At 42.4% G+C, this 21,246-nt stretch overlaps 2 protein-coding genes across 6 annotated transcripts in view; one reads left to right on the top strand and one right to left on the bottom strand.

Annotated features, from left to right (window-relative positions):
• Nucleotides 1-1,173: 1,173 nt before the first annotated feature.
• tmem129 (transmembrane protein 129, E3 ubiquitin protein ligase) lies at nucleotides 1,174-14,582 on the bottom strand. Of its 3 annotated transcripts, none has more exons than XM_059649980.1 (4): nucleotides 14,319-14,582; nucleotides 11,418-11,889; nucleotides 10,966-11,125; nucleotides 1,174-6,070 (listed from the first exon to the last, which is right to left on the bottom strand). In XM_059649980.1, exons 1-4 carry the CDS (start codon nucleotides 14,521-14,523, stop codon nucleotides 5,822-5,824), a joined length of 1,086 nt encoding a protein of 361 aa, XP_059505963.1. In that variant the 5' UTR covers nucleotides 14,524-14,582; the 3' UTR covers nucleotides 1,174-5,821. The 3 variants fall into 3 exon arrangements, with proteins under 3 accessions (XP_059505963.1, XP_059505965.1, XP_059505964.1); XM_059649982.1 differs by having other exon boundaries at nucleotides 1,174-4,306; XM_059649981.1 differs by lacking the exon at nucleotides 1,174-6,070 and adding an exon at nucleotides 6,114-6,772.
• A 30-nt stretch (nucleotides 14,583-14,612) lies between these two features.
• The window catches only part of LOC125454020 (transforming acidic coiled-coil-containing protein 3-like), a 60,951-nt gene continuing 54,317 nt past the window's right edge, over nucleotides 14,613-21,246 (top strand). For 2 of the 3 annotated variants that reach the window (XM_059649979.1, XM_059649977.1), the window contains exons 1-2: nucleotides 14,613-14,876; nucleotides 17,741-18,033. The gene's annotated coding sequence lies outside the window, so the exon portion shown is untranslated. Of the gene's footprint in view, nucleotides 14,877-17,728; nucleotides 18,034-21,246 lie in introns of those variants that run through there. The other variant, XM_059649978.1, reaches the window with a different exon arrangement.

The raw sequence follows: 21,246 nt of genomic DNA, 5'->3' as shown, positions 1-21,246 counted from the left end.
GCCTAGACCCTTCATCAGAGAGCTTTCAACCTGTCTCTGCCTCCCTAACCTGTTCTTCCTCTCACCCATCCCTTCCTCCCACCCCAAGCCGCACCTCCATCTCCTACCTACTAAACTCATCCCACCTCCTTGACCTGTCCGTCTTCCCTGGACTGACCTATCCCCTCCCTACCTTCCCACCTATCTTCTTTTCTCTCCATCTTCGGTCCGCCTCCCCCTCGCTCCCTATTTATTCCAGAACGCTCACCCCATCCCCCTCTCTGATGAAGGGTCTAGGCCCGAAACGTCAGCTTTTGTGCTCCTGAGATGCTGCTTGGCCTGCTGTGTTCATCCAGCCTCACATTTTATTATATTTGATATGCTTGCCTTTATTGCTCAGCACATTGAGTATAGAGTTGGGAGGTCATGTTGCAGCTGCACAGGTCATTGGCTTGTTCACTTTCGGAATACAGCATTCAATTCTGGCTTCCTTCCTACAGCATGTGAAACTTGAATGGGTTCAGAAAAGCTTTCCAAGGATGTCGCTAGGGTTGGAGTGTTATGGAGAGGCTGAATATACTGGAGTTATTTTCCTGATGGGTGACCTTATAGAGGCTTATAAAATCCTGAGGGCTTTGGATAGGACAAATAGGCAAGGTCTTTTCCCCAAGATGGGGAGTCCAAAACTAAAGGGCATACGCTTGCGGTGACAGGAGAAAGATATAAACGGGACCGAAGAGCAACTTTTCCACGCAGGGTGGTATGTGGATCGAATGAGCTGCCAAAGTAATGACAGCTGTTACAACTACATTTAAAAGGCATCTGGGTGGGTATATTAAAAGGAAGGGCTTAAGAGAGATATGGGCCAAATGCTGGCAAATGGGGCTGTACTTACACAGGATATCCAGTTGGCATGGATCAAAGGGTCTGTATCCATACTGTATATCTCTATGACGCTAATACAATAATGATTTTAATAGGGCATGACAATTTTCAACAGAGCTCAAGCCCAAGGTAAAATAATGGTAGCTGGAGAATGGAAAAGAAAGACAAGTGACAAAGTTGAGAGTAATAACAAGCAGTTGTTTCTCACACTGGTGGAAAGTACATAGTGAAAATTATAATTCGCCATGTGTCAGTTCCAGAATGTTGTACCAAGTGTGCACTTTCAATTAATTTACAACACAAACTGGAGAAAGGTTATAAGTAGTTTATTTAATAACTTAAAAAAGAATTAAAGTACAAACATCAGAAGCTTGTAGGCTATCCATCACAATACAGGATGAAGAATATGGCTGTGTGAGTTTTCACTGTCTTCTCAGAGTCGCCAACTCACGGTCATCCTTGTATGTGTTAGTTCTAGGTTCTTGCTCCAAAATGACTTTCAGTTAGGGTTTAAATTTGGTTTGCAAGACTCATTTCCCTTTGTTTTGCTCATCATACTAGTGCTGCTCCAACCAACCTTAATGTATTACTATGTCAGTGGTCTCTGTGTTAGCACAGACCAATGTTCCATTTCTGCTTGGGTCACACTTATTCCACAGAAGTCATGTTTTGTTGCGGCTTCCACTATGAGCACAGCTTTCCTTTGTTGCTCAGCATGCAGAAATGGCTTAATAATAGCCTGTGAGAGTTCATAGTTCAGTTCTTACGTCCACAAGAACCACTACTTTTACAGGCACTGAGATATACAGCACAGAAACAGACCCTAGGTCCAACTTGTCCATGCTGACCAAAATATCCTAAATAAATCTAGGCACATTTGCTAGCATTTAGCCCATAGCCCTCCAAATCCTTATTATTGAAATAACCATCCAGATGCCTTTTAAATGTTGTTATTGTACCAGCCTCCATCACTTCCTCTGACAGCTTGTTCCAGACACACACCACCCTCTGCATAAAATGGTTGCCCTCAGGTCCCTCTTAAATCTTTCCCCCTCTCACCTTAAACTATACCATCCAGTTTTGGACTCCCCCCATCCCAGGGAAAGACCTTATCTATTTATCCTATCTGTGCCCTTCATGATTTTATAAGCTTCTATAAGATCACCCCTCAGCCTCCAATGCTCTAGGGAAAATAACTCCAGCCTATTTAGCCTCTCTCTATAGCTTAAACCCTCCAACCCTCGCAACTTCTTTGTAAATCTTTTCTGAACCCTTTCAAGTTTCACAACATCCGTCCCATAGCGGGTAGGCTAGAATTACACAGTATTCCAATAGTGGCCTAATCAACGTCCACAATATGACCTCCCAATTCCTATACTCATTGCCCTGGCCAATAAATGCAAGCATACCAAACACCTTCTTCACTATCCTATCTACCTAAAACTCCACTCTCTTGGAACAATGAACCTGTACTCCAAGCTCTCTCTGTTCAGGGACTAATTTGCCTTTCCAAAATGCAGCACCTCACATTTATCTAAATTAAATTCCATTTGCCACTTCTCACCAATTGGCCCATCAAGATCCCATTGTACTCGGAAGTAACTTTCGTCGCTGTCCACTACACCTCCAATCTTGGAGTCACCTGCTACGTTCACATTCAAATCAATTGCATAAATTTTTGATCAATGCCCTGGACTTGGGTGTACAGGAAAATTTCAAACTTTTCATATGACAAAACCTGGAAGTTTGTGAATTGTGAGGAGTATAATGGTTGGCATTGATTTAGAGGACATAGACAGGCTGATGAAATGTGTGGGCAGATGAAAGGTGAAACTTGACAATCTGAAATAGATGATATTGGTGTAAAACATACAAGGGATTGCAATATAAAAAAAGGATACAATTCTAAAGGAAGTGCAGAAGTAGTGGGACCTATGGATACATATGTAGACAAATCATCGAGGGATGGCGGTTCTGGTTTAAAAAACATGTAAGAAGGCATCCACGGCCTTTGTATTATAAAAAAAGCTGCAAATACAAAAATCAAGGAGACAATGGTGAACTTATATAAAACAATGGCTTAGTCTCAACTGGAGCAATGCTTGAGGAAGAATACAAAAGCATTATGAAACCACAGACAAGATTTACAGGAATTGTTCAGGGAATGAGGCACCTCAGATACAAATATAGATTAGTGATGCTGATACTGGTCTCCTTTTGACAAAATTGACAAATTTATCAAAGGTGTTCAAAATGAAAGGTCTGGATGGACTAGTTTAAGAGGAAAGATTGTTCCTTTTGGCAGAAGGCCTGAGAACCACAGTACAATGATATAAGGTGACATCAGCAAAAACATTTCTACCCAGCAAGTGATTAGGATCTGGAATACAATGTCTGAGAATGTGGTGGAGATAGATTTAATCATTGCAGGAGTGTCAGCATTGATTTTTATGCTTAAGCACTGGAGTGGGAACTCTCCAGAACGTTATGATTCAAGAGCAAGTGTGTACCCACTGAGCCACAGCTGACAGCAGAATGAATAACATCTGAAGATATTCTGTGATACAACATTACACTGTTCATGACAGTATAACAAATGGTGTATGAATTCACATTTTGGAATGTGTAAAGCGACATTGGTTTGTCTATGGTAATTTGAATAGGAAACACGCAACAACAGACCATATATACTTCAGAAACTGCTCCCTGGGGCCACCTAATGGTAGATCGATCCACAGCTATGTCATGATATTGTGATCACTGAAACCTCTCTACCAACAGAAATCATTTTGGGAACAGGCAGTATATATGGCATGAACATTCAGGGCAGAGTATTTTATTATGTACCTTTGTCCAAAAACCAAAACAGAAAAACATACCTTATAGCTTCAAAAATACAAGTTCATCTTAAAACTAAGTTAAGTAAGGTAAGAGCCATGCTGTTCTAAAGATACCTGCAGTCTTTTGTCAGTCTCAGTTTGAAATACATTTTTTTTCTTTATTCATTCATGGGATGAGGGTATTACTGGCTAGGGCAGCATTTAATGCCCATCCCTAATTGCTCGGAGGACAATTCAGAGTCAATCATATTGCTGTGACTCTGGAGTCATGTGTAGGCCAGATCAGGTAAGGATGTTTCCTTCCCTAAAGGGCATTGGTGAAATAGGTGGTTTTTGCAACTATCAATAATACATTCACGGTCATCATTAGATTCTTAATTTCAGATATTTTTATTGAATTCAAATTCCATCATCTTCAGTGGCAGGATTCAAACCCAGGCCCTCAGAACAATATCCGGGTCTCTGGATTAACAGTCCAGCAATAATACCACTGGGCCATCGTCTCCTCCATAGAACGATTTAGGTAGAAGCGGACGGGAGCGTGCGAATCAGTGTGGACTTATGCAGGAATCGTTTCAGCATGTCAATCCTTTCTACTCGTCCTGCAATTGCAAGGGCTCCGAGATAATTTTAACACTACCACACTGAATAAAGTAACCTAGCTTAAATTAACAATAAAGGGTGAAAATTTGAAAAATTGCAAAAGGATTTTTAACTTTCCAAAATAAGTGTGGCTTCATTTTAAAATTTTGCTTGAAGTATTGCCAAATTGAATTGGTGTTACAGACTTTACAGCAGAATATTTCAGAGCTACAACAGGAAGAGACTATTGAGACAATTAAGCTTATTTCACCATTCAATGAGATCATAGTTGTGAAATAACTCCAGATACCTACCGTTGTTACTTAATATCTTTGGCTAAGAAAAGAAAACAAGTTGAGATTTAAAATTAACAGTTAACCTACAAATTGCTATTTGCTGCAATAGTTCCAAACTTCTATTTTTAATGTGTAAAAACATTTCCCAATTCCAAACCTGAAAGGTATGGCTAACCCTAAGACTGCCTCTAGACCTAGACTCCTGGTTGAGCAAATCTGGGCAATGTAATGGTTTTCTTCAAAATTATTTCGGAAGAATTTGCACTGACCCTCATTATACATAATCTGCATTGTTAAAGTCAAAATGAACAAACTAACTCCCCTTGCATTACTGACCAGTTGTGGAAGTTGTGAACTGCCGCAGCTCAAGGCAAATGGCTGTCATCATCATCACCTTTACACAATGAGAAACCCAGCAGTATCAGCATTGTTTGCAAAAGTATTAAGAAAAAATGCAGCTGAAGAACTGGAGTTGGCACAATTTTGAATGAATTACAGGCAATTTTTAACATGTGTCAACACTGAGTGTGAAATAGGAAAGTAAACCATGGAAAAAAAAATCAGCCAGCTGCAGAAAAAGTTCATAAAAGGGGATGTGCAATTGACACAATGCATTAGAAAGGATCAGGTAAGTTTGAGAGAACTTAAATTTTGTATCTTGCATGGATGACACAATGTCATCCAAAACTCTAATACTGTCTATGCATTTGTATAGGAAAGATTTAAAGCTGGACATAAAATATTGACAATCCATATCTACAGTATAAAACCAAGAGTTGAGAAATATTTTTAAAAAGCTTTGGAGTTTATAAGCATTTCAAACAATTAAATTAATGAATTGGAGTCAACTCATGATAATCCATAAATACAGGCACTGTAGTGATCTGGAGATTTGAGTTTCGGGCAACACTGAATCAATGTTCCTGCTGCAAAAGTCATCAGTTCTAGAACGAGCTATTCCAAGTTGACAGGTTCCATTTTGAACAGAAACAGGGGATTAAGAAAGGGGAAAACAATTTCTCTCACTGGAAGTCGTCATTAGAGAATAATGTGGGGATTTACAATAAGCGAACACTTCAAGGGCATTTGTTGTGGCCTGAAGACATTTAGTTTAGATTCTATAACAATAAAAAATGTTGGGGTTACAGCAAAAACTTGGAAGAGTTCAGAAATGAAATCTTGACACCAGGTAGACAATTGGGATCTTATGATGAAGGATAATTTCTATTTTCATGCACGTTAGCATACAACAGAGATGTCAAGAATGCAAAACTTTGACCGACAGGTAGGGCAGGGGACCCGATTGGATAGCCATGTTTCTGGATGTTGCTGATCTTGGCGGCTGGCAAACCATTTTCCCATACAGGTTAGGCACCACATGGGGCGACAATAACATTGTTGACACTCGCCCTCATTTGGCTCTTGGCAGACTTTGATGAGTTTAATGTTAGCAGCTGTCTGCATGCAGCCAATGCACGGCTCCAGTTCCTGTTTGAAAGGAACATTTTAAAATTAAAAAATGTCAATCTCAAGAACACAGGAATGAAAGATTTAACAGGGATTGTGCATTTTTAAAGTTTCAATTAAAGCACACAAAAAAATTTCTACTATTCTTTCGGTAAGAAATGTGATTTTTGTAAGCATCTACTTGAAGTCAATCATTGCCATGTATATGACTTCAATTTGTATTTTACCCTCGGGCTAATTAAAAACAAAAAAAAGAGATGTCAAATTCTAGCAGTAAGAAAGACTTTTGTGATCCCTGGAGTCTCAATGAGCTTCGCAGTCAATGAATAAATGCTTTGATGTGTAGTCACTGTTGTAATTAGTGAGAAATATTTCAGTCAACTTGTTCACTGCAAAGCCTCAGAATCAGCGAGTTATTAGATAAACTACTTTCAGGTGTTTTCAAAGACAAGGATTAAGCAGACAGCAGGTAGAATTCTCCTAATCTTTATCGAATAGTTCCATAGGATTTTTTTTCACATTTACGCAAGAGACTTAATATCTCAACAGGAAAACCGATGTTAGTTTCAACAATTTCTCCTTAAGGCTCAGATTTCTTTTCCTACTGCTCCATGGCTTGTTACGTTAAGCTAGCATTGCAGGTCCCGTGACCGTTCTTCAGAACCAACCGTCGCTGGGATGAGACCAGCTTCGGGGTGTGTGTGTGTTGGTAGTAAATGATATCTAGAGATGCAGTCAGAGAGAAAGAAAAGCAGTTAGGCGGACAAAGGAATGGGTAAAGGTCAGCATGGGAGAATGGGGACATTTAGTGGCTGACAATGGGTTGTTTGATGTAGCAGCTTATGTGAAGACATGGGGTTGGGCTAAGGACAAGGGAGAAGTGAAGACTACAAGGTTCCGAAGTGGAAAATGAGGTGCTGTTCTTCCAGCTAGCATTGCGGCAAGACAGAAACACAGATGTTGGCCAGGCAACACAATGGTGTGTTGAAGCTGGCAACCAGAAGCTCAGGCTCATTAATTAGATTACCTTGTGGTTTAACTTTGCCCTGCTAAAACTACTGTATTATTAATAACAAAAACAAAGTTGCTGAAAAAGCTCAGCAGGTCTGGCAGCATCTGTGAAGGAGGAAACAGAGCTAACGTTTTGGGTCCAGTGACCCTTCCTCAGAATTCACTAATTATTGCATTATTAATAAATTGTCAAAGAGAGTCATACAGCTTGGAGACAGACCTTCGGTCCAACCAGTCCACAATGACCATGTTCGCAAATTAAACTAGTCCCACTTGCCTGTACTTGGTCCATATCCCTCCAAACCTTTCCTTTTATGAACTTATCCAAATGTCTTTTAAATGTTTTAACTTTACCCACGTCTACCACTGTCTCTGGCAGTTCATTCTACACACGATCCACTCTGTAAGAAAAGTTTCCCCATATCACCTTTTTCAATCTTTCTCCTCTCACCTTAAAGATACGCCCCCTAGTTTTGAACTCCCCCACCCAAGGGAAAAGACTTTTGTCATTCACCTTATCCGAACCTCTCATGATTTTATAAAATCTCAATAAGGTCATCCTTCAACCTCCAACACTCTAGTGGAAAAACGTCCCAGTCTTTCCAGTTTTTTAAAATCTCAAACCTCCATTTCCAGCAGCATCCTGGTAAATATTTTCTGAACCCTCTGCAGTTTAATGATATTCTTCCTATATCAGAGTGACCAGAACTGCACACAGTACTCCAGAATCTTTTGTTTAGGTTACAAATGTGATGTCAGATACGGATTGCTCACAAAGTCTGGACTGGTTTCCAAAATATCTGGTTGGGAACAATTGGGGTCAATTTTGAGGAACTTTGAGGGTTTTACCTTTACCTAATGGAATACTGTTTTAAAGCAAGTACAATCTCTCTTTGAAGACTTTGCAAGTTCTGGATGTCAGCCTTATCTTTACCTGAAAGTACAGGGCAAGGTTGATGACAGGGAAGATAAAAACAGCACATTTTACTCTGCCAAGGTTTAGTCCCACAAAGAAAATGTACAGGGCAAAGAATATAATAAACTGATCCATGTGCTGCCATTCCTCTTCCTTTAGTGCTTTTATTAAGAACTATATTCATATTGAATTTGTGTCTTGGTGCAAGAAATACAATTTGTTTTGATTTCCTTATATCAATATGCCACTAAAAAGCCCCCTTCTCCAGTTGCCAAGCACTTCAACAAGTGTATTAAAAGAACTTCATTAATACTCGGGGGGACCGAAAAGCCACTATTCGTCCATGGACGATAAAATAAATTTTGCTGTATTGAGTTTAATTGGCATCTAATGAACCAGCACACTTGATAAATCAGCACAAATTATATACCTGTAATATCGTAAGTTACTACGTTACTATATGTGCGATCTCCACAATGTTTCAAGTAGTCAGTTGAGGGCGAGAATGAAAAGGCTCTCTACCGGTAAGTTATTGTTTAAGTGATTTATGCTGTAAATAAAGTAAGCAGTGATGTGCATACACCCCATTACATTTCTACTATTTAACATTTGTTCTTATATTGCTTATATGGACGTCTTGCTTAACTGGAATATTTGATCAACTGGTACACTCTTGGTCCCGTAGGTGCCAGTTAGTAAAAACTTTACTTCACACAGACAAACTGTTGATGCTAAAGAAACATTTCAGGGTCTAGCTCTCTTGCAACTGGAAATAAGGACCAGGGTGTTGAAAATAAACAAGATTGATGGCATATGGAAGTGAATTGATGGAAAACATTTATTTTCACTAACTCTGACTTATATTTATGTGTTCAAAAGACTAATTTTGTGGTCAAATGAGTAGGAAGGATCAGTAATGGTGATAAGAGTCATGATGCTTTTTATCCATAGCAAGTTCCATATCGTGAGCACCTCAAATAGCCTCTCCTAATCAAGCTCCTGCTGCCTGGCTTTCTCTGCTGAGCCTCGCTAAGAACTGTAGGCAGAGGTGTGAAGATATGTGTTGAATAACTCTCGACCACACAGCTCAGGGGTGGTTGGAGTGGTCAGCCTTAATTGGCAGACCAGGTAGGAGAAGGCAACATTGATTCCAAACCCCCAGCTATCAGTTAATTAGCCAGGTAATCATGGCTGACAGCATGGAATATCACAAACAGCGTCAATGTACTGGGATGGTGATATTAAGGGTAGACGAAGTTCTCTAATCTGCACAACAGCTCATCAAAAAAACCCCTCCAAAATCAAGAAACATTTGAAACGTTACATCCTTTCAGTGCTATATTTGTGGCACACATCGCACCAAAGTAGTGTTAACTGCCTTGGATGCAGAAATGGGAGAGGGTCTGCACAAACTCCAATCACATAATATACTCGAAGTACAGGTTCTTCAGTAAATCATTGATCAAAGTACCATACTGAAAACCGTTTTTTTAGTTGAACGTACATAGATAAGCTGCACAGCTGGGCTGAGAAGTGGCAAATGGAGTTTAATGCAGACAAGTGTGAGGTGATGCACTTTGGTAGGAGTAACCGGAAGGCAAAGTACTGGGCTAATGGTAAGATTCTTAGTAGTGTAGATGAGCAGAGAGATCTCGGTGTCCATGTACACAGATCCTTGAAAGTTGCCACCCAGGTTGACAGGGCTGTGAAGAAGACATACAGTGTTTTAGCTTTTATTAATAGAGGGATCGAGTTCTGGAACCAAGAGGTTATGGTGAAGCTGTACAAAACTCTGGTGTGGCCGCACTTGGAGTATTGTGTACAGTTCTGGTCACCGCATTATAAGAAGGATGTGGAAGCTTTGGAAAGGGTGCAGAGGAGATTTACTAGGATGTTCCCTGGTATGGAGGGAAGGTCTTATGAGGAAAGTCTGAGGGACTTGATGCTGTTTTCATTAGGGAGAAGAAGATTGAGAGGTGACTTAATTGAAACATATAAAATAATCAGAGGGTTAGATAGGGTGGATAGGGAGAGCCTTTTTCCTAGGATGGTGATGGTGAGCACGAGGGGGCATAGCTTTAAATTGAGGGGTGAAAGATATAGGACAGATGTCAGAGGTGGTTTCTTTACTCAGAGTATTAAGGGAATGGAACACTTTGCCTGCAACGGTAGTAGATTCGCCGACTTTAGGTACATTTAAGTCGTCATTGGATAAGCATATGGACGTACATGGAATAGTGTAGGTTAGATGGGCTTGAGATCGGCATGACAGGTCGGCACAACATCGAGGGCTGAAGGGCCTGTGCTGTGCTGTAATGTTCTATATCAAAACAATGAATGAATACATCATCTCAATTTATACTTATTAAAATGCTTTATAAAGCCTCTTTGAAAATTATCCAAAGTTTGCGTTGAACTATAGATATTTGTGCAGATGACCACCAGCTCAGTCAAAGACAGATTTTAAAGAGCAGCTTGAAAGAAGGCAAGCAAAGTGGAGAGGTTTAGGGAGGGTCCTCCAGAGTTTGATGCCTAATTATGTTAAAGTCACAGCTATCAATAACAGAATGAAGAAAATCAGGGATACTCAAAAGCTCAGAATTAGAATGGCATATAACTCAGAAGGATACAAGATGGAAGGAGGCTACAGAGACAGGCTGAGGGCATAAGGCCATAGAGAGATTTGAAAATTAGAGAAATAATTTTAAATTTAGGCATTAACGGATATGGAGCAATACAGGTCAGTGAGTACTGGGGTGATGGAGCCTGACAACAATTAGGATATGAGTAACAAATTTTAGATGAGCTCACGCTCAGAGGATGTATTACTAAATGATATAATGATAATGGACTGATCCACAGATTCAGAGGATACACTTCATATCTCATTTTCAGGTAATGCATCTAAGCCAAGCATTAACTCCACATGGCTCAGCTGTTATACAATATTATACAGGTAAAAATAAAACTTGATTTTGAACACAGATACCTGATTACTAGGTAGATGAAACCGTTGGTTCAATTCCACCTGGATCTTGAATGTGTCAAGAAACATGTCACTAAGAGACTGATGGATGACTACATTATGAGCATTTCGAACTGTTGTGTGGAGTTTCTCACGTAGTTCACCATACTCTGTCGAATTCAGTCTATAAATAAACAAAGACAATACAAACTGTACTACTTCAATGCTTAATGTGTAACAACATTACTTAGCTTCTTTCTGAAAACCCCACCCAATCCAAAACAATCTCCTTCTCACTTGGTGCAATTCAGTTTAGGGCAGTGGGGGAAAAAAAAGAGTGCTATGGAAAGAGTAAGGGACATAATGTTTGTGTTAAGGGGAGGGAATCAGTGAACAGGCCTGGAAGGCAAGGTGGCATGGTTTCAAGTCTTAATCAGGAGAACTAAATCCAGTTGTGATTGGACTGTATTACCCACCTAATGTTGAATGGCTTGACGTTCGGATTGATGCTGCACACTTGAATTGTGAGGAATTGTACAGGAGTATTCAGGTCAGGACACAGCTCATGCTGTCTTGATTCAGTCAATGTGAGGTGAATGTCCTGCTGCTGCGCTATATGAACACGGTATGTAGTCACCTTCATCACCCAGGTATCAGTGACAATAACACGGGCTCCTGGCGCTCCAGAAGCAAATTTATCAATCCTTCGGAACTCAGTATTAACAGAAGATGCCACAGCTCTCCAACCAGACTGTGGAAGGGCATAATGTGCAAGGCCTCTGGCTATTGGATGGTTGCCCCACTTATTTAAGGACCAGTACAACACCATGAGGCTAGCAAAAGCAGGGATGAGCACAGCAGTCACTAAGTAAATCAACCAACCCTCGCTTACTAGAAAGTAGAACTGCTTTTCACCAGAAGATGCAACACACATTCCTGCATAATAACCTGCAAGAAACAAAAGTGGTGAGAAGTGAGAAAAGTATATGGCACACATTTCAATACAGGGTAATTTAATACCTGTTCATACACTTACAACAAATGAAGATACCCTCAATCTTTTTACCTCAACTACAGCTTGATCACCTACCCTTCTTTTATCTCTGATAAAACTTTTTATATTCATGTAGCATCTTACCCTTTTGTTTTTGAAGTGCAGTGGCCAAATTGTTAGCAAATATGACAACATTGCTGTGCATAAGATGCATAATCAGTCAACTTACTTTCAGGTAAGATTGGCTGAGGGGTAAATATTATCCAAATCAGGAGAGACAATTAGTGAATGCAATCAACATTTATGTGGTCTGAAGTTGTTGGCTTGCTCACCTGGCTGGCTTTTTCTCGTTCAGACATTTTGTCACCGTGCTAGGTGACATCTTCAGTGGATCCTCCAATAAAGCTATGTTATTCTATTCCACTTGGAATTTATACTGTCTGGTCTGTTATGGTGAGTAGTGTCATTTCCAGTTTTGATCTGTGTGGATTTGTATATGGGGTCCAATTCTGTACGTTTGATGATTGCATTACCGGTAAAGAACCAACGGTTCTCACTGTAACAGACCAGACAGTATAAATTCCAAGCGAAGTTGAATAACATTACTTCATTGGAGGCTCCACTGATGATGTCACTTAGCATGGAGATGAAATGTCTGAACGAGAACAAGGCAGCTCCGCGAGCAAGTCAACAAACTCAATCACAACCTGAGCTACAGCTGTTTGTCCAAAAATGTATGTGCACTACGAAAATAGGGAGTTCTATGGCTTAATGGTTCATTTGGCAGGGGCATTGCTTCTGGCAATGAAACACTCTCCAATTACTGCACCTAACGCAAAGGAATGACTCAGCTTGGGTTAAAATGCCATGGTTTATACCTTAGTTTCTGATTCTCTCTGAATTACAAAAATAATCTTAACAGAAACACAATGCAAGTTGGTCACATTTGTGGGTAGTGCTAATTGGAGTCTAATGAATGAATCAAAGTTCTACTTAAACAGTTACTTAAAATTTACAATCAGTCAGTGACACTAAATTCTAAGTCAGGACCTGCAAGATATTGTACATGAGAAACAATAACTTATTCAATGAGTTTTGGTGGGCTGCATAGAAGACTGAAAGTGACACAAGACTTAATAAGCATGGCCAGTCATCGCCAAGCATAACAATACAATCAAATGTTCATGGTATCAATGTGGACTTCACCAGTTTCAAAATCTCCCCTTCCCCCACTGCATCCCTAAACCAGCCCAGTTCATCCCCTCCCCCCACTGCACCACACAACCAGCCCAGCTCTTCCCCCCCACCCACTGCATCCCAAAACCAGTCCAACCTGTCTCTGCCTCCCTAACCGGTTCTTCCTCTCACCCATCCCTTCCTCCCACCCCCAGCCGCACCCCCAGCTACCTACTAACCTCATCCCACCTCCTTGACCTGTCCGTCTTCCCTGGACTGACCTATCCCCTCCCCACCTACACCCTCTCCACCTATCTTCTTTGCTCTCCATCTTCGGTCCGCCTCCCCCTCTCTCCCTATTTATTCCAGTTCCCTCCCCCCATCCCCCTCTCTGATGAAGGGTCTAGGCCCGAAACGTCAGCTTTTGTGCTCCTGAGATGCTGCTTGGCCTGCTGTGTTCATCCAGCCTCACATTTTATTATCTTGGAATCTCCAGCATCTGCAGTTCCCATTATCTCTGTTCAATATATAGTGGCCAGTACAATGCAAATCAGATCAAAGATTGGAAATCAGTTCTTAAAAGTCACCAATATAAAGGCAAGGCACAGGTGACAAAATGTCTTGAATGCTGTGCTTTTTTGCCCTTTGCATGTATTTTTAAACCTACTACGACCACCGAGGCAAGAATTAGCTAAATTAGCACATAAGCAAACTGTAAGCCAGGCAGAGTGCAAGTCCAAACGAAATATTAATCGGCAGCTTGCATTTTCGGCTCCGGTCAATTCATTTGAATTCATAAAAGCCTGCTCGCTTGATTATCAGCACCGTCACAACCTAATACCATCCTGAAAACTGCTGCCTACAGAACAGAGCTTAGACACAATCTGAAGTTTATAAAGTTTATGTTGACAGTATTTCCAATAATTACAAACATTCAGGACTGGTGAAATCCTACGCAACTCCGAGGCTCACAATACACGAACAAACCAGGTTTGGAGATGGTAACAACTGCAGATGCTGGAGTCAGAGATGACACTACAAAAGGGGCCCGACCCGAAAGGACAACCTTCCGACTCCTCTGATGTTGCCTGACCTGCTGTGTTGCTCCAGCTCCAAACTGTTATCTCAGAATAGGTTTGGTCCACTCCCCTATCCAAACCGCATCCCCCAGCCCCGGCCGCTCTGCCCTGCCCTGCCCTGCCCTGACCTAGTGGTAGCAGCGAATGTACAATGACGGTGGCCGCTGTCCTGCGGATATGATAATGGGTGAAGGCCAGATCCTCGCTACCCAGCTGCTCGGACAGCAGATCCTGCACCGTCACCCCCGCCGAACGGAACTCAGTCGGAGTTAAAACAAAACAGAAAGAAAGGACGATGTAAAAGAGGCTGAACACCGCTTCAGGGCTGTCCATTCTCGGCTGGGCCTAATTGTCGCCCCTGGAGACAAGGATATCCGGTTCAAACCTCACCACAAGCCCCGCCCCTATCGTGAGTCCCTCCCTCATCTCCCCACAGTTCAGGCATGGGAATACAGTATCCATTGCTGAGGATGCACTTCCATGTGTAGGGAGTGAACCAGCCAAGGTCAGGAACTTGAAAACAGAAAATATATATTGGAGAATTTCTGAAGAAGGGTCTAGGCCCGAAACATCAGCCTTCCTGCTCCTCTGATGCTGCTTGGCGTGCTGTGTTCATTCAGCTATACACCTTATCTTGGAGAATGATGGGTCAATCAAACTTCACTGAACGCTGTTGAAATACCAAGGTCTGTGTGGAGGGAGATTAACCACAGTATAAATCACAGAGAACTGAAAGAACTGTGGATGCTGTAAATCAGAAACAAAAACAGTAATAGCTGGAATTGCTCAGCAGGTCTAGCAGCATCTGGATCATAGAATCCCTACAGTGTGGAAGCAGGCCTTTCAGCCCAACAAGTCCACACTGACCCTCAGAGCATCCCACCTAAACACATCCCTGAACACCATGGGCAATTGAGCATGGCCAATCCACCCAGCTTGCACATCTTTAGACTGTGGGAGGAAACCCAAGCACCCAGAAGAAATCCATGCAAACATGGGAAGAATGTGCAAACTCCGCACATCAGAAAGTTTTCTGATGAAGGGTCTGGGCCTGAAACGTCAGCTTTTGTGCTCCGAAGATGCTGCTTGGCCTGCCGTGTTTATCCAGCTCCACACTTTGTTATCTTGGATTCTCCAGCATCTGCAGTTCCCATTATGTCTAAACCTAACTAACTATTTTGCTTAATTTATTGGAGATTTTTTTCAAGAAGTACTAAACAAGGTGGATAAAGTGGAAGCTAGTCCAGTTTGTCCAACCCTGTCAGAATTTTATACATTTCAGCAAGATCCCCTCCCATTCTTCTAAACACCAGTGGATACAGGCCCAATTGACCCAATCCCTTCTCATATGTAAAACCTGCCATCCTACAAATCAGTCTGGTGAACCTTTGGAATGCTCCTTGTATAAATTATATCCTACCTTACGTGAGGAGACAAAAACTCCAATGTGGACTCACCAAGGCACTGTACAACGGCACTAAGTTTTCTTTTCTCCTGTATGCAAACCCATTAGCTTTCCTAACTGCCTGCTGCAAATGCATGTTTACTTTTAATGACTGGCATGCTAGGATATTAGCATTACGTAGTGTGTCATTATTTAAATATTTCGCCACTCTGTTTTTCCACTGAATTGGACAACTTCATACTTATCCACATACTGCATTTGTCAGCAGTAGGTTAGCTTAGATGGCTAGACAGGTGGTTTGCAATGCAAACAGCATAGGTTCAATTTCTACATCAGCTTATGATGTGGAAGTGCCAGTGTTGGACAGTGTTAGCACATCTGACTTTGTGCACAAGCTTAGGTTACCGTGAAGGACTCTCCTTAATCTCACCTGAGGTGTGGTGACTGTCAGGTAAAGCCTCCACCAGTACTGCCTCTCAAGTCCAATTGGTTTATTTGAAAACACTGGCTTTTGGAGTTCTGCTCCTTCCTCAGGTGTAGTGTGGAACAGGAGTTATACAATACAGAATTGCAAATCCCAGAATTTCTTTCAAGCCATTGCCCTGAGAAAATTAAAGGTTTTATTGGTCTATACAAGAGGTGACATCTCAGGACAGGACAATGCATTTTAGATGTGCGGCCTTGTTTTTAATCTATCTGTGTTTTAACCTGGAGTCAGGCTGGTTTTATTTTGCTGAACAAAACAGAATGTATCTGCCAATACATAAACATCTTGGATGAAATAATTCACCCTATAGGTTTATAGAGGGTGTGTGTGTGAGTAAGTGACAGAGAGAGAGAGAAAGAGTGTATGTATATGCACGTATGTGCTTGAGAGGGAGTATGTGAGTGTGAGGAAGTGTATGTGTCTGTGTGAAAGAGTGTGTTTGAGAGTATATAGTGTGGTGGGGTCACCTGTTGTGCAACATGAATTCAAGATCATGGTTGAGGCCATCCACATGGGTATGGAACTTGGCCATCAGACTCTGCTCATCAATTTTGTGCTGTTGTGTATCTTGGAGGATGCTTATTCTAAGATCAGACGATGCCCGCTAAAGTACTCCCCCACTGGGAGGGACCACCTCTGTTTGGCAATTGCTACACAGTGTCCATTCATCTGCTGCCATTCCGTATGCATGATCTTGCCAGTATACCATGCCTTGGGGCATCCTTGCCCGCAGCGTATGAGATAGACAAGGTTTACTGAGTCACATAAGTATCTGCCATGTATGTGGTGTTCCATAAGACATAGGAGTGGAAGTAAGGCCATTCGGCCCATCAGGTCCACTCTGCCATTTAATCATGGCTGATGGGCATTTCAACTCCACTTGCCTGCACTCTCCCCATAGCCCTTAAATCCTTGCAAGATCAACAATTTATCAATCTCTGCCTTGAAGACATTTAACGTCCCGTCCTCCACTGCACTCCATGGCAATGAATTCCACAGGCCCGCTAATCTCTGGCTAAAGAAATGTCTCATTTGTTCTCAATTGACTCCCTCTAATTCTAACGACGTGCCCACGGGTCCTAGTCTCCCCGCCTATCAGAAACAACTTGCCAGCGTCCACCCTTTCTAAGCTATGCATTATCTTGTAAGTTCCTATTAGATCTCCCTTCAACCTTCTAAACTCAAATGAATACAATCCCAGGATCCTGAGCCCTTCATCGTATGTTGGGCCTACCATTCCAGGGATCATCCGTGTGAATCTCCGTTCCAGTGCCAGTATGTCCTTCCGGAGGTGTGGGGCCCAAAATTGGACACAGTATTTTAAAAGGGGCCTAACTACAGCTTTATAATGTCTCAGAAGCACATCGCTGCTTTCATATTCCAACCCTCTTCAGATAAATATATTATTAAGATGGTGGTATCCATGTCAATGATCTGATATGTCTTGCATAGCTCAGTTGTATTGTGGTCCATGTTGTCCTGAAGGCTGGGTAGTTTCAGTTTAAGGTTTGGCGAATCAGCTTTGATTATATTGAATGGTGGAGGAAAGACTCGAGGACCAGAACTACTTACTCCTTGTTTATATTTCTCATATTTTTATGAGCAACGCAGCTTCTGCTCTTCGTAGATACTTTTAATCAAACTGCCCTTGACATCAGGGTGATCCGAATACGGACCAAGCCTTCGCCTGGCGGACCCGACGTCGTGCGGAGAAAAAAAAAGCCGACACCAGCAGAACGCATGCGCCCGGCCCTCTTGTGTAAACGGGTGAACGAGCAAGGGAGAGGAGGGCGCTGATTGGTCCCTTTGAATCCAGCTGAACTCTGAACCGAAGGCACTGCCGCTTCGAATTGGCCGCGGGAATAAACGGCCGGATTTTAAAATTTGCGCGAGGAGGACAATTCGAGTTCGATTCGCGGAGTCGGGGAAAGAAGGTACCAGCTGGCAGAAGGTAAGACTGGCCTAGGATGCCTGCGCAGATATCACCTGCGGTCTGGGGAGCCTGTACAGATATTGCTATCAGGTATTTAGAAGGCGTAGGGAACTTAGGAAGGCTAGATCATTTGTCCGGTAACCCCCTGCGGCTCGTTGTCCGGGCTTTTCTCCAGAGCAGTTTTTTGTTTAAATTAAAAAAGTAATGCATCTATTTTAGGTTTCCAGCATTCTCTGTTTTGTTTTAATACTTGCGAGCAACATTCCTTTTTTTTTCTATTTGGGTTTATTCGCGCAATATTGGAGATAGTTTTGAAATGCATCTCTTTCTCCGACATAAATTTGGGTAGGGTATACGCTGTGTAGCCATGGTGGGCTGCTGATCTCCTCCTTGACCTCTTATACCCCTCGATATTGTTTAAATTCTGCATACGTTTCCGAACCTTTTGCAGTGATGTAATATCATAGCGTACGGTGTTCCCATCTTTTAAAAAACAAAGGCGGGTGTTGCTGGCTGGACCAGCAAGTATTCACTTGTGGCCCATCCCTTGAGAAGGTAGACGTGAGCTGCTGCCATGAATCACGACAATTTGTTTGGTGTCGGCACGCCCACAATGTTGCTAGGGAGGGGAATGCCAGGATTTAGGCCCAATGATGATGGAGGAATGGCAATCAAATATCTAGGTCAGGCTATTAAGAGGATCGGAGATGAGCTTGGTGATATTTCCATGTGTCTGCTCTTGTCTTTCTGGATGGAAGTGGTGATGTCAAAGGAGCCTTGCTGAATTTCTACAGTGTATCATATAAGATGTACGCACTGTTGCTACTGAGTGTCATTGGAACAAAGCAGAAGTTTGTAGCAGGTCTGGCAGCATCTGTGAAGGGAAAAAGTGTTTTGGGTCCAGTGACCCTTCCTCAGAAGTGACTGGGAAAAGTCCGTTTATATGCAGAGAAGAGGGCGATGGAGTAAGGAGTAAATGATAGGATAGAGTCTAAAGAGAGAAGAACAGTTAGGCTGACAGAGTTGATAATGATCAGGCTGGGAGGGTGAACAGCTGTTAATGGGGACTATTAATAACAGGTACATTTCAGCAAGGTGTTTGATGAGGTTCCCCACAGTAGGCTATTGTACAAAATTTGGAGGAATGGGATTGTGGGAGATATAGCAGTTTGGATTGAAAATTTTCTTACTGAAAGAAGACAGGGTGGTAGTTGATGGGAAATGTTCATCCTGGAGCCCAGTTACTAGGGGTGTACTGCAAGGGTCGGTGTTGGGTCCACTGCTGTTTGTCATGTTTATAAATGACCTGGATGAGGGCGTAGAAGGATGGGTTAGTAAATTTGCAGACAACACTAAGGTCAGTGGAGTTGTGGATAGTGACGAAAGATGCTGTAGATTGCAGAGAGACATAGATAAGCTGCAGAGCTGGGCTGAGAGGTGGCAAATGGAGTTTAATGCAGACAAGTGTGAGGTGATGCACTTTGGTAGGAGTAACCAGAAGGCAAAGTACAGGGCGAATGGTAAGATTCTTGGTAGCGTGGATGAGCAGAGAGATCTCGGTGTCCATATACACAGATCCTTGAAAATTGCCATCCGGGTTGACAGGGCTGTTAAGAAGGCATAGTGTTTAAGCTTTTATTAATAGAGGGATGGAGTTCCAGAACCAAGAGGTTATGCTGCAGCTGTATAAAACTCTGGTGCGGCCGCACCTGTGGTATTGTGTACAGTTCAGGTCACTGCATTATAAGAAGGATGTGGAAGCTTTGGAAAGGGTGCAGAGGAGATTTACTAGGATGTTGCCTGGTATGGAGGGAAGGTCTTATGAGGAAAGGCCGAGGGACTTGATGGTGTTTTCATTCGAGAGAAGAAGGTTGAGAGGTGACTTAATTGAAACACATAAAATAATCAGAGGGTTAGATAGGGTGGATAGAGAACCTTTTTCCTAGGATGGTGACAGCAAGCATGAGGGGGCATAGCATTAAATTGAGGGATGAAAAATATAGGACAGATGTCAGAGGTAGTTTCCTTACTCAGTAGTAAGGGAATGGAACGCTTTGCCTGCAACGGTAGTAGATTTGCCAACTTCCGGTACATTTAAGTTGTCATTGGATAAGCATATGGACGTACATGGAATAGTGTAGGTCAGATGGGCTTCAGATCGGTATGACGGGTCAGCGCAACATTGAGGGCCGAAGGGCCTGTTCTGTGCTGTAACGTTCTATGTTCTAGGTGGTGTGCCATGGCAGGCTCTGTGGTAACAGGGCCTGGTGTGTGGGGTTGGGGGGCTGGGACATGGGAGAGTTTAGGCCCTAAAATTATTGAGCTCAATATTGAGCCTGGAGGGCTGCAGGGTCCTCAAGCAGAACATGAGGCGTGGGCAAGTGGGGAGTCATCTGTCATACTCATGATGATCCCCTGAATATGGTGTTACAGACTTTAGGAAGTTGGTGTTGATTGCTGCAAGATTCCTACCCTCTAACCTGCTCTTCTAGTTACTGTACTTATGTGGTGAGTCTGGCTGAGTTTTTGGTCAATGATAACTCCCAGGATTTTGATGGTAGGGGATTCAGTGATGGTAAAACCGTTGAATGTCAGGGATAACAAGGTGCAAAGCGGGATGAACACAGCAGGCCCAGCAGCATCAGAGGAGCAGGAAGGCTGACGTTTCGGGCCTTGACCCTTGTCTTGGTGATGGTCATTGCCTGGCATTTGTGTAGCATGCATGCTTTTCCCTAGTTGTCAGCTCAAGCCTGGATGTTGTCCAGACCTTGGCTTTGTGTGTGGGCTGCTTCAGAATCTAAGCAGTTGTGAATGATGCTTAATATTGCATAGGGATGTTTACTGATGAATGTGTGAATTTTATGATGGTGTGTGGGAGGGAAGATCACTAGTGAGGCAGCTGAGGATGTAATGACTAAGGACATGCCCCTGCAGGAGTTCTGCAGGGTAGTCCTGGAGCTGAGATGACGGACCTCCAAAAACTGCAACCATCTTTTGTTCCAGTTGTGATTCTAACCAGCAATGTGTTCCTGAATCCCACGACCATCTCTGGAGCTCTTTGATGTCACACTCTAGCTAAGTGTGGCCATGATATCAAGAGCAGTCATTCTTGCCTCACCATTAGAATTCAGCTCTTGTGTCCATATTTGGACGAAGTCTGTAGTGCAGTCAGGGATAGTGTGACCTGATGAAATACAAACTGAGTGTCAGTGTGTAGGCTATTTATGTTAA

The sequence above is a fragment of the Stegostoma tigrinum genome, chromosome 1, assembly GCF_030684315.1.
Source record: "Stegostoma tigrinum isolate sSteTig4 chromosome 1, sSteTig4.hap1, whole genome shotgun sequence".
Lineage (NCBI taxonomy): Eukaryota > Metazoa > Chordata > Chondrichthyes > Orectolobiformes > Stegostomatidae > Stegostoma > Stegostoma tigrinum.
The sequence above is the reverse complement of the archived record's forward strand: the minus strand, read 5'-3'. Positions and strand labels throughout refer to the sequence as shown.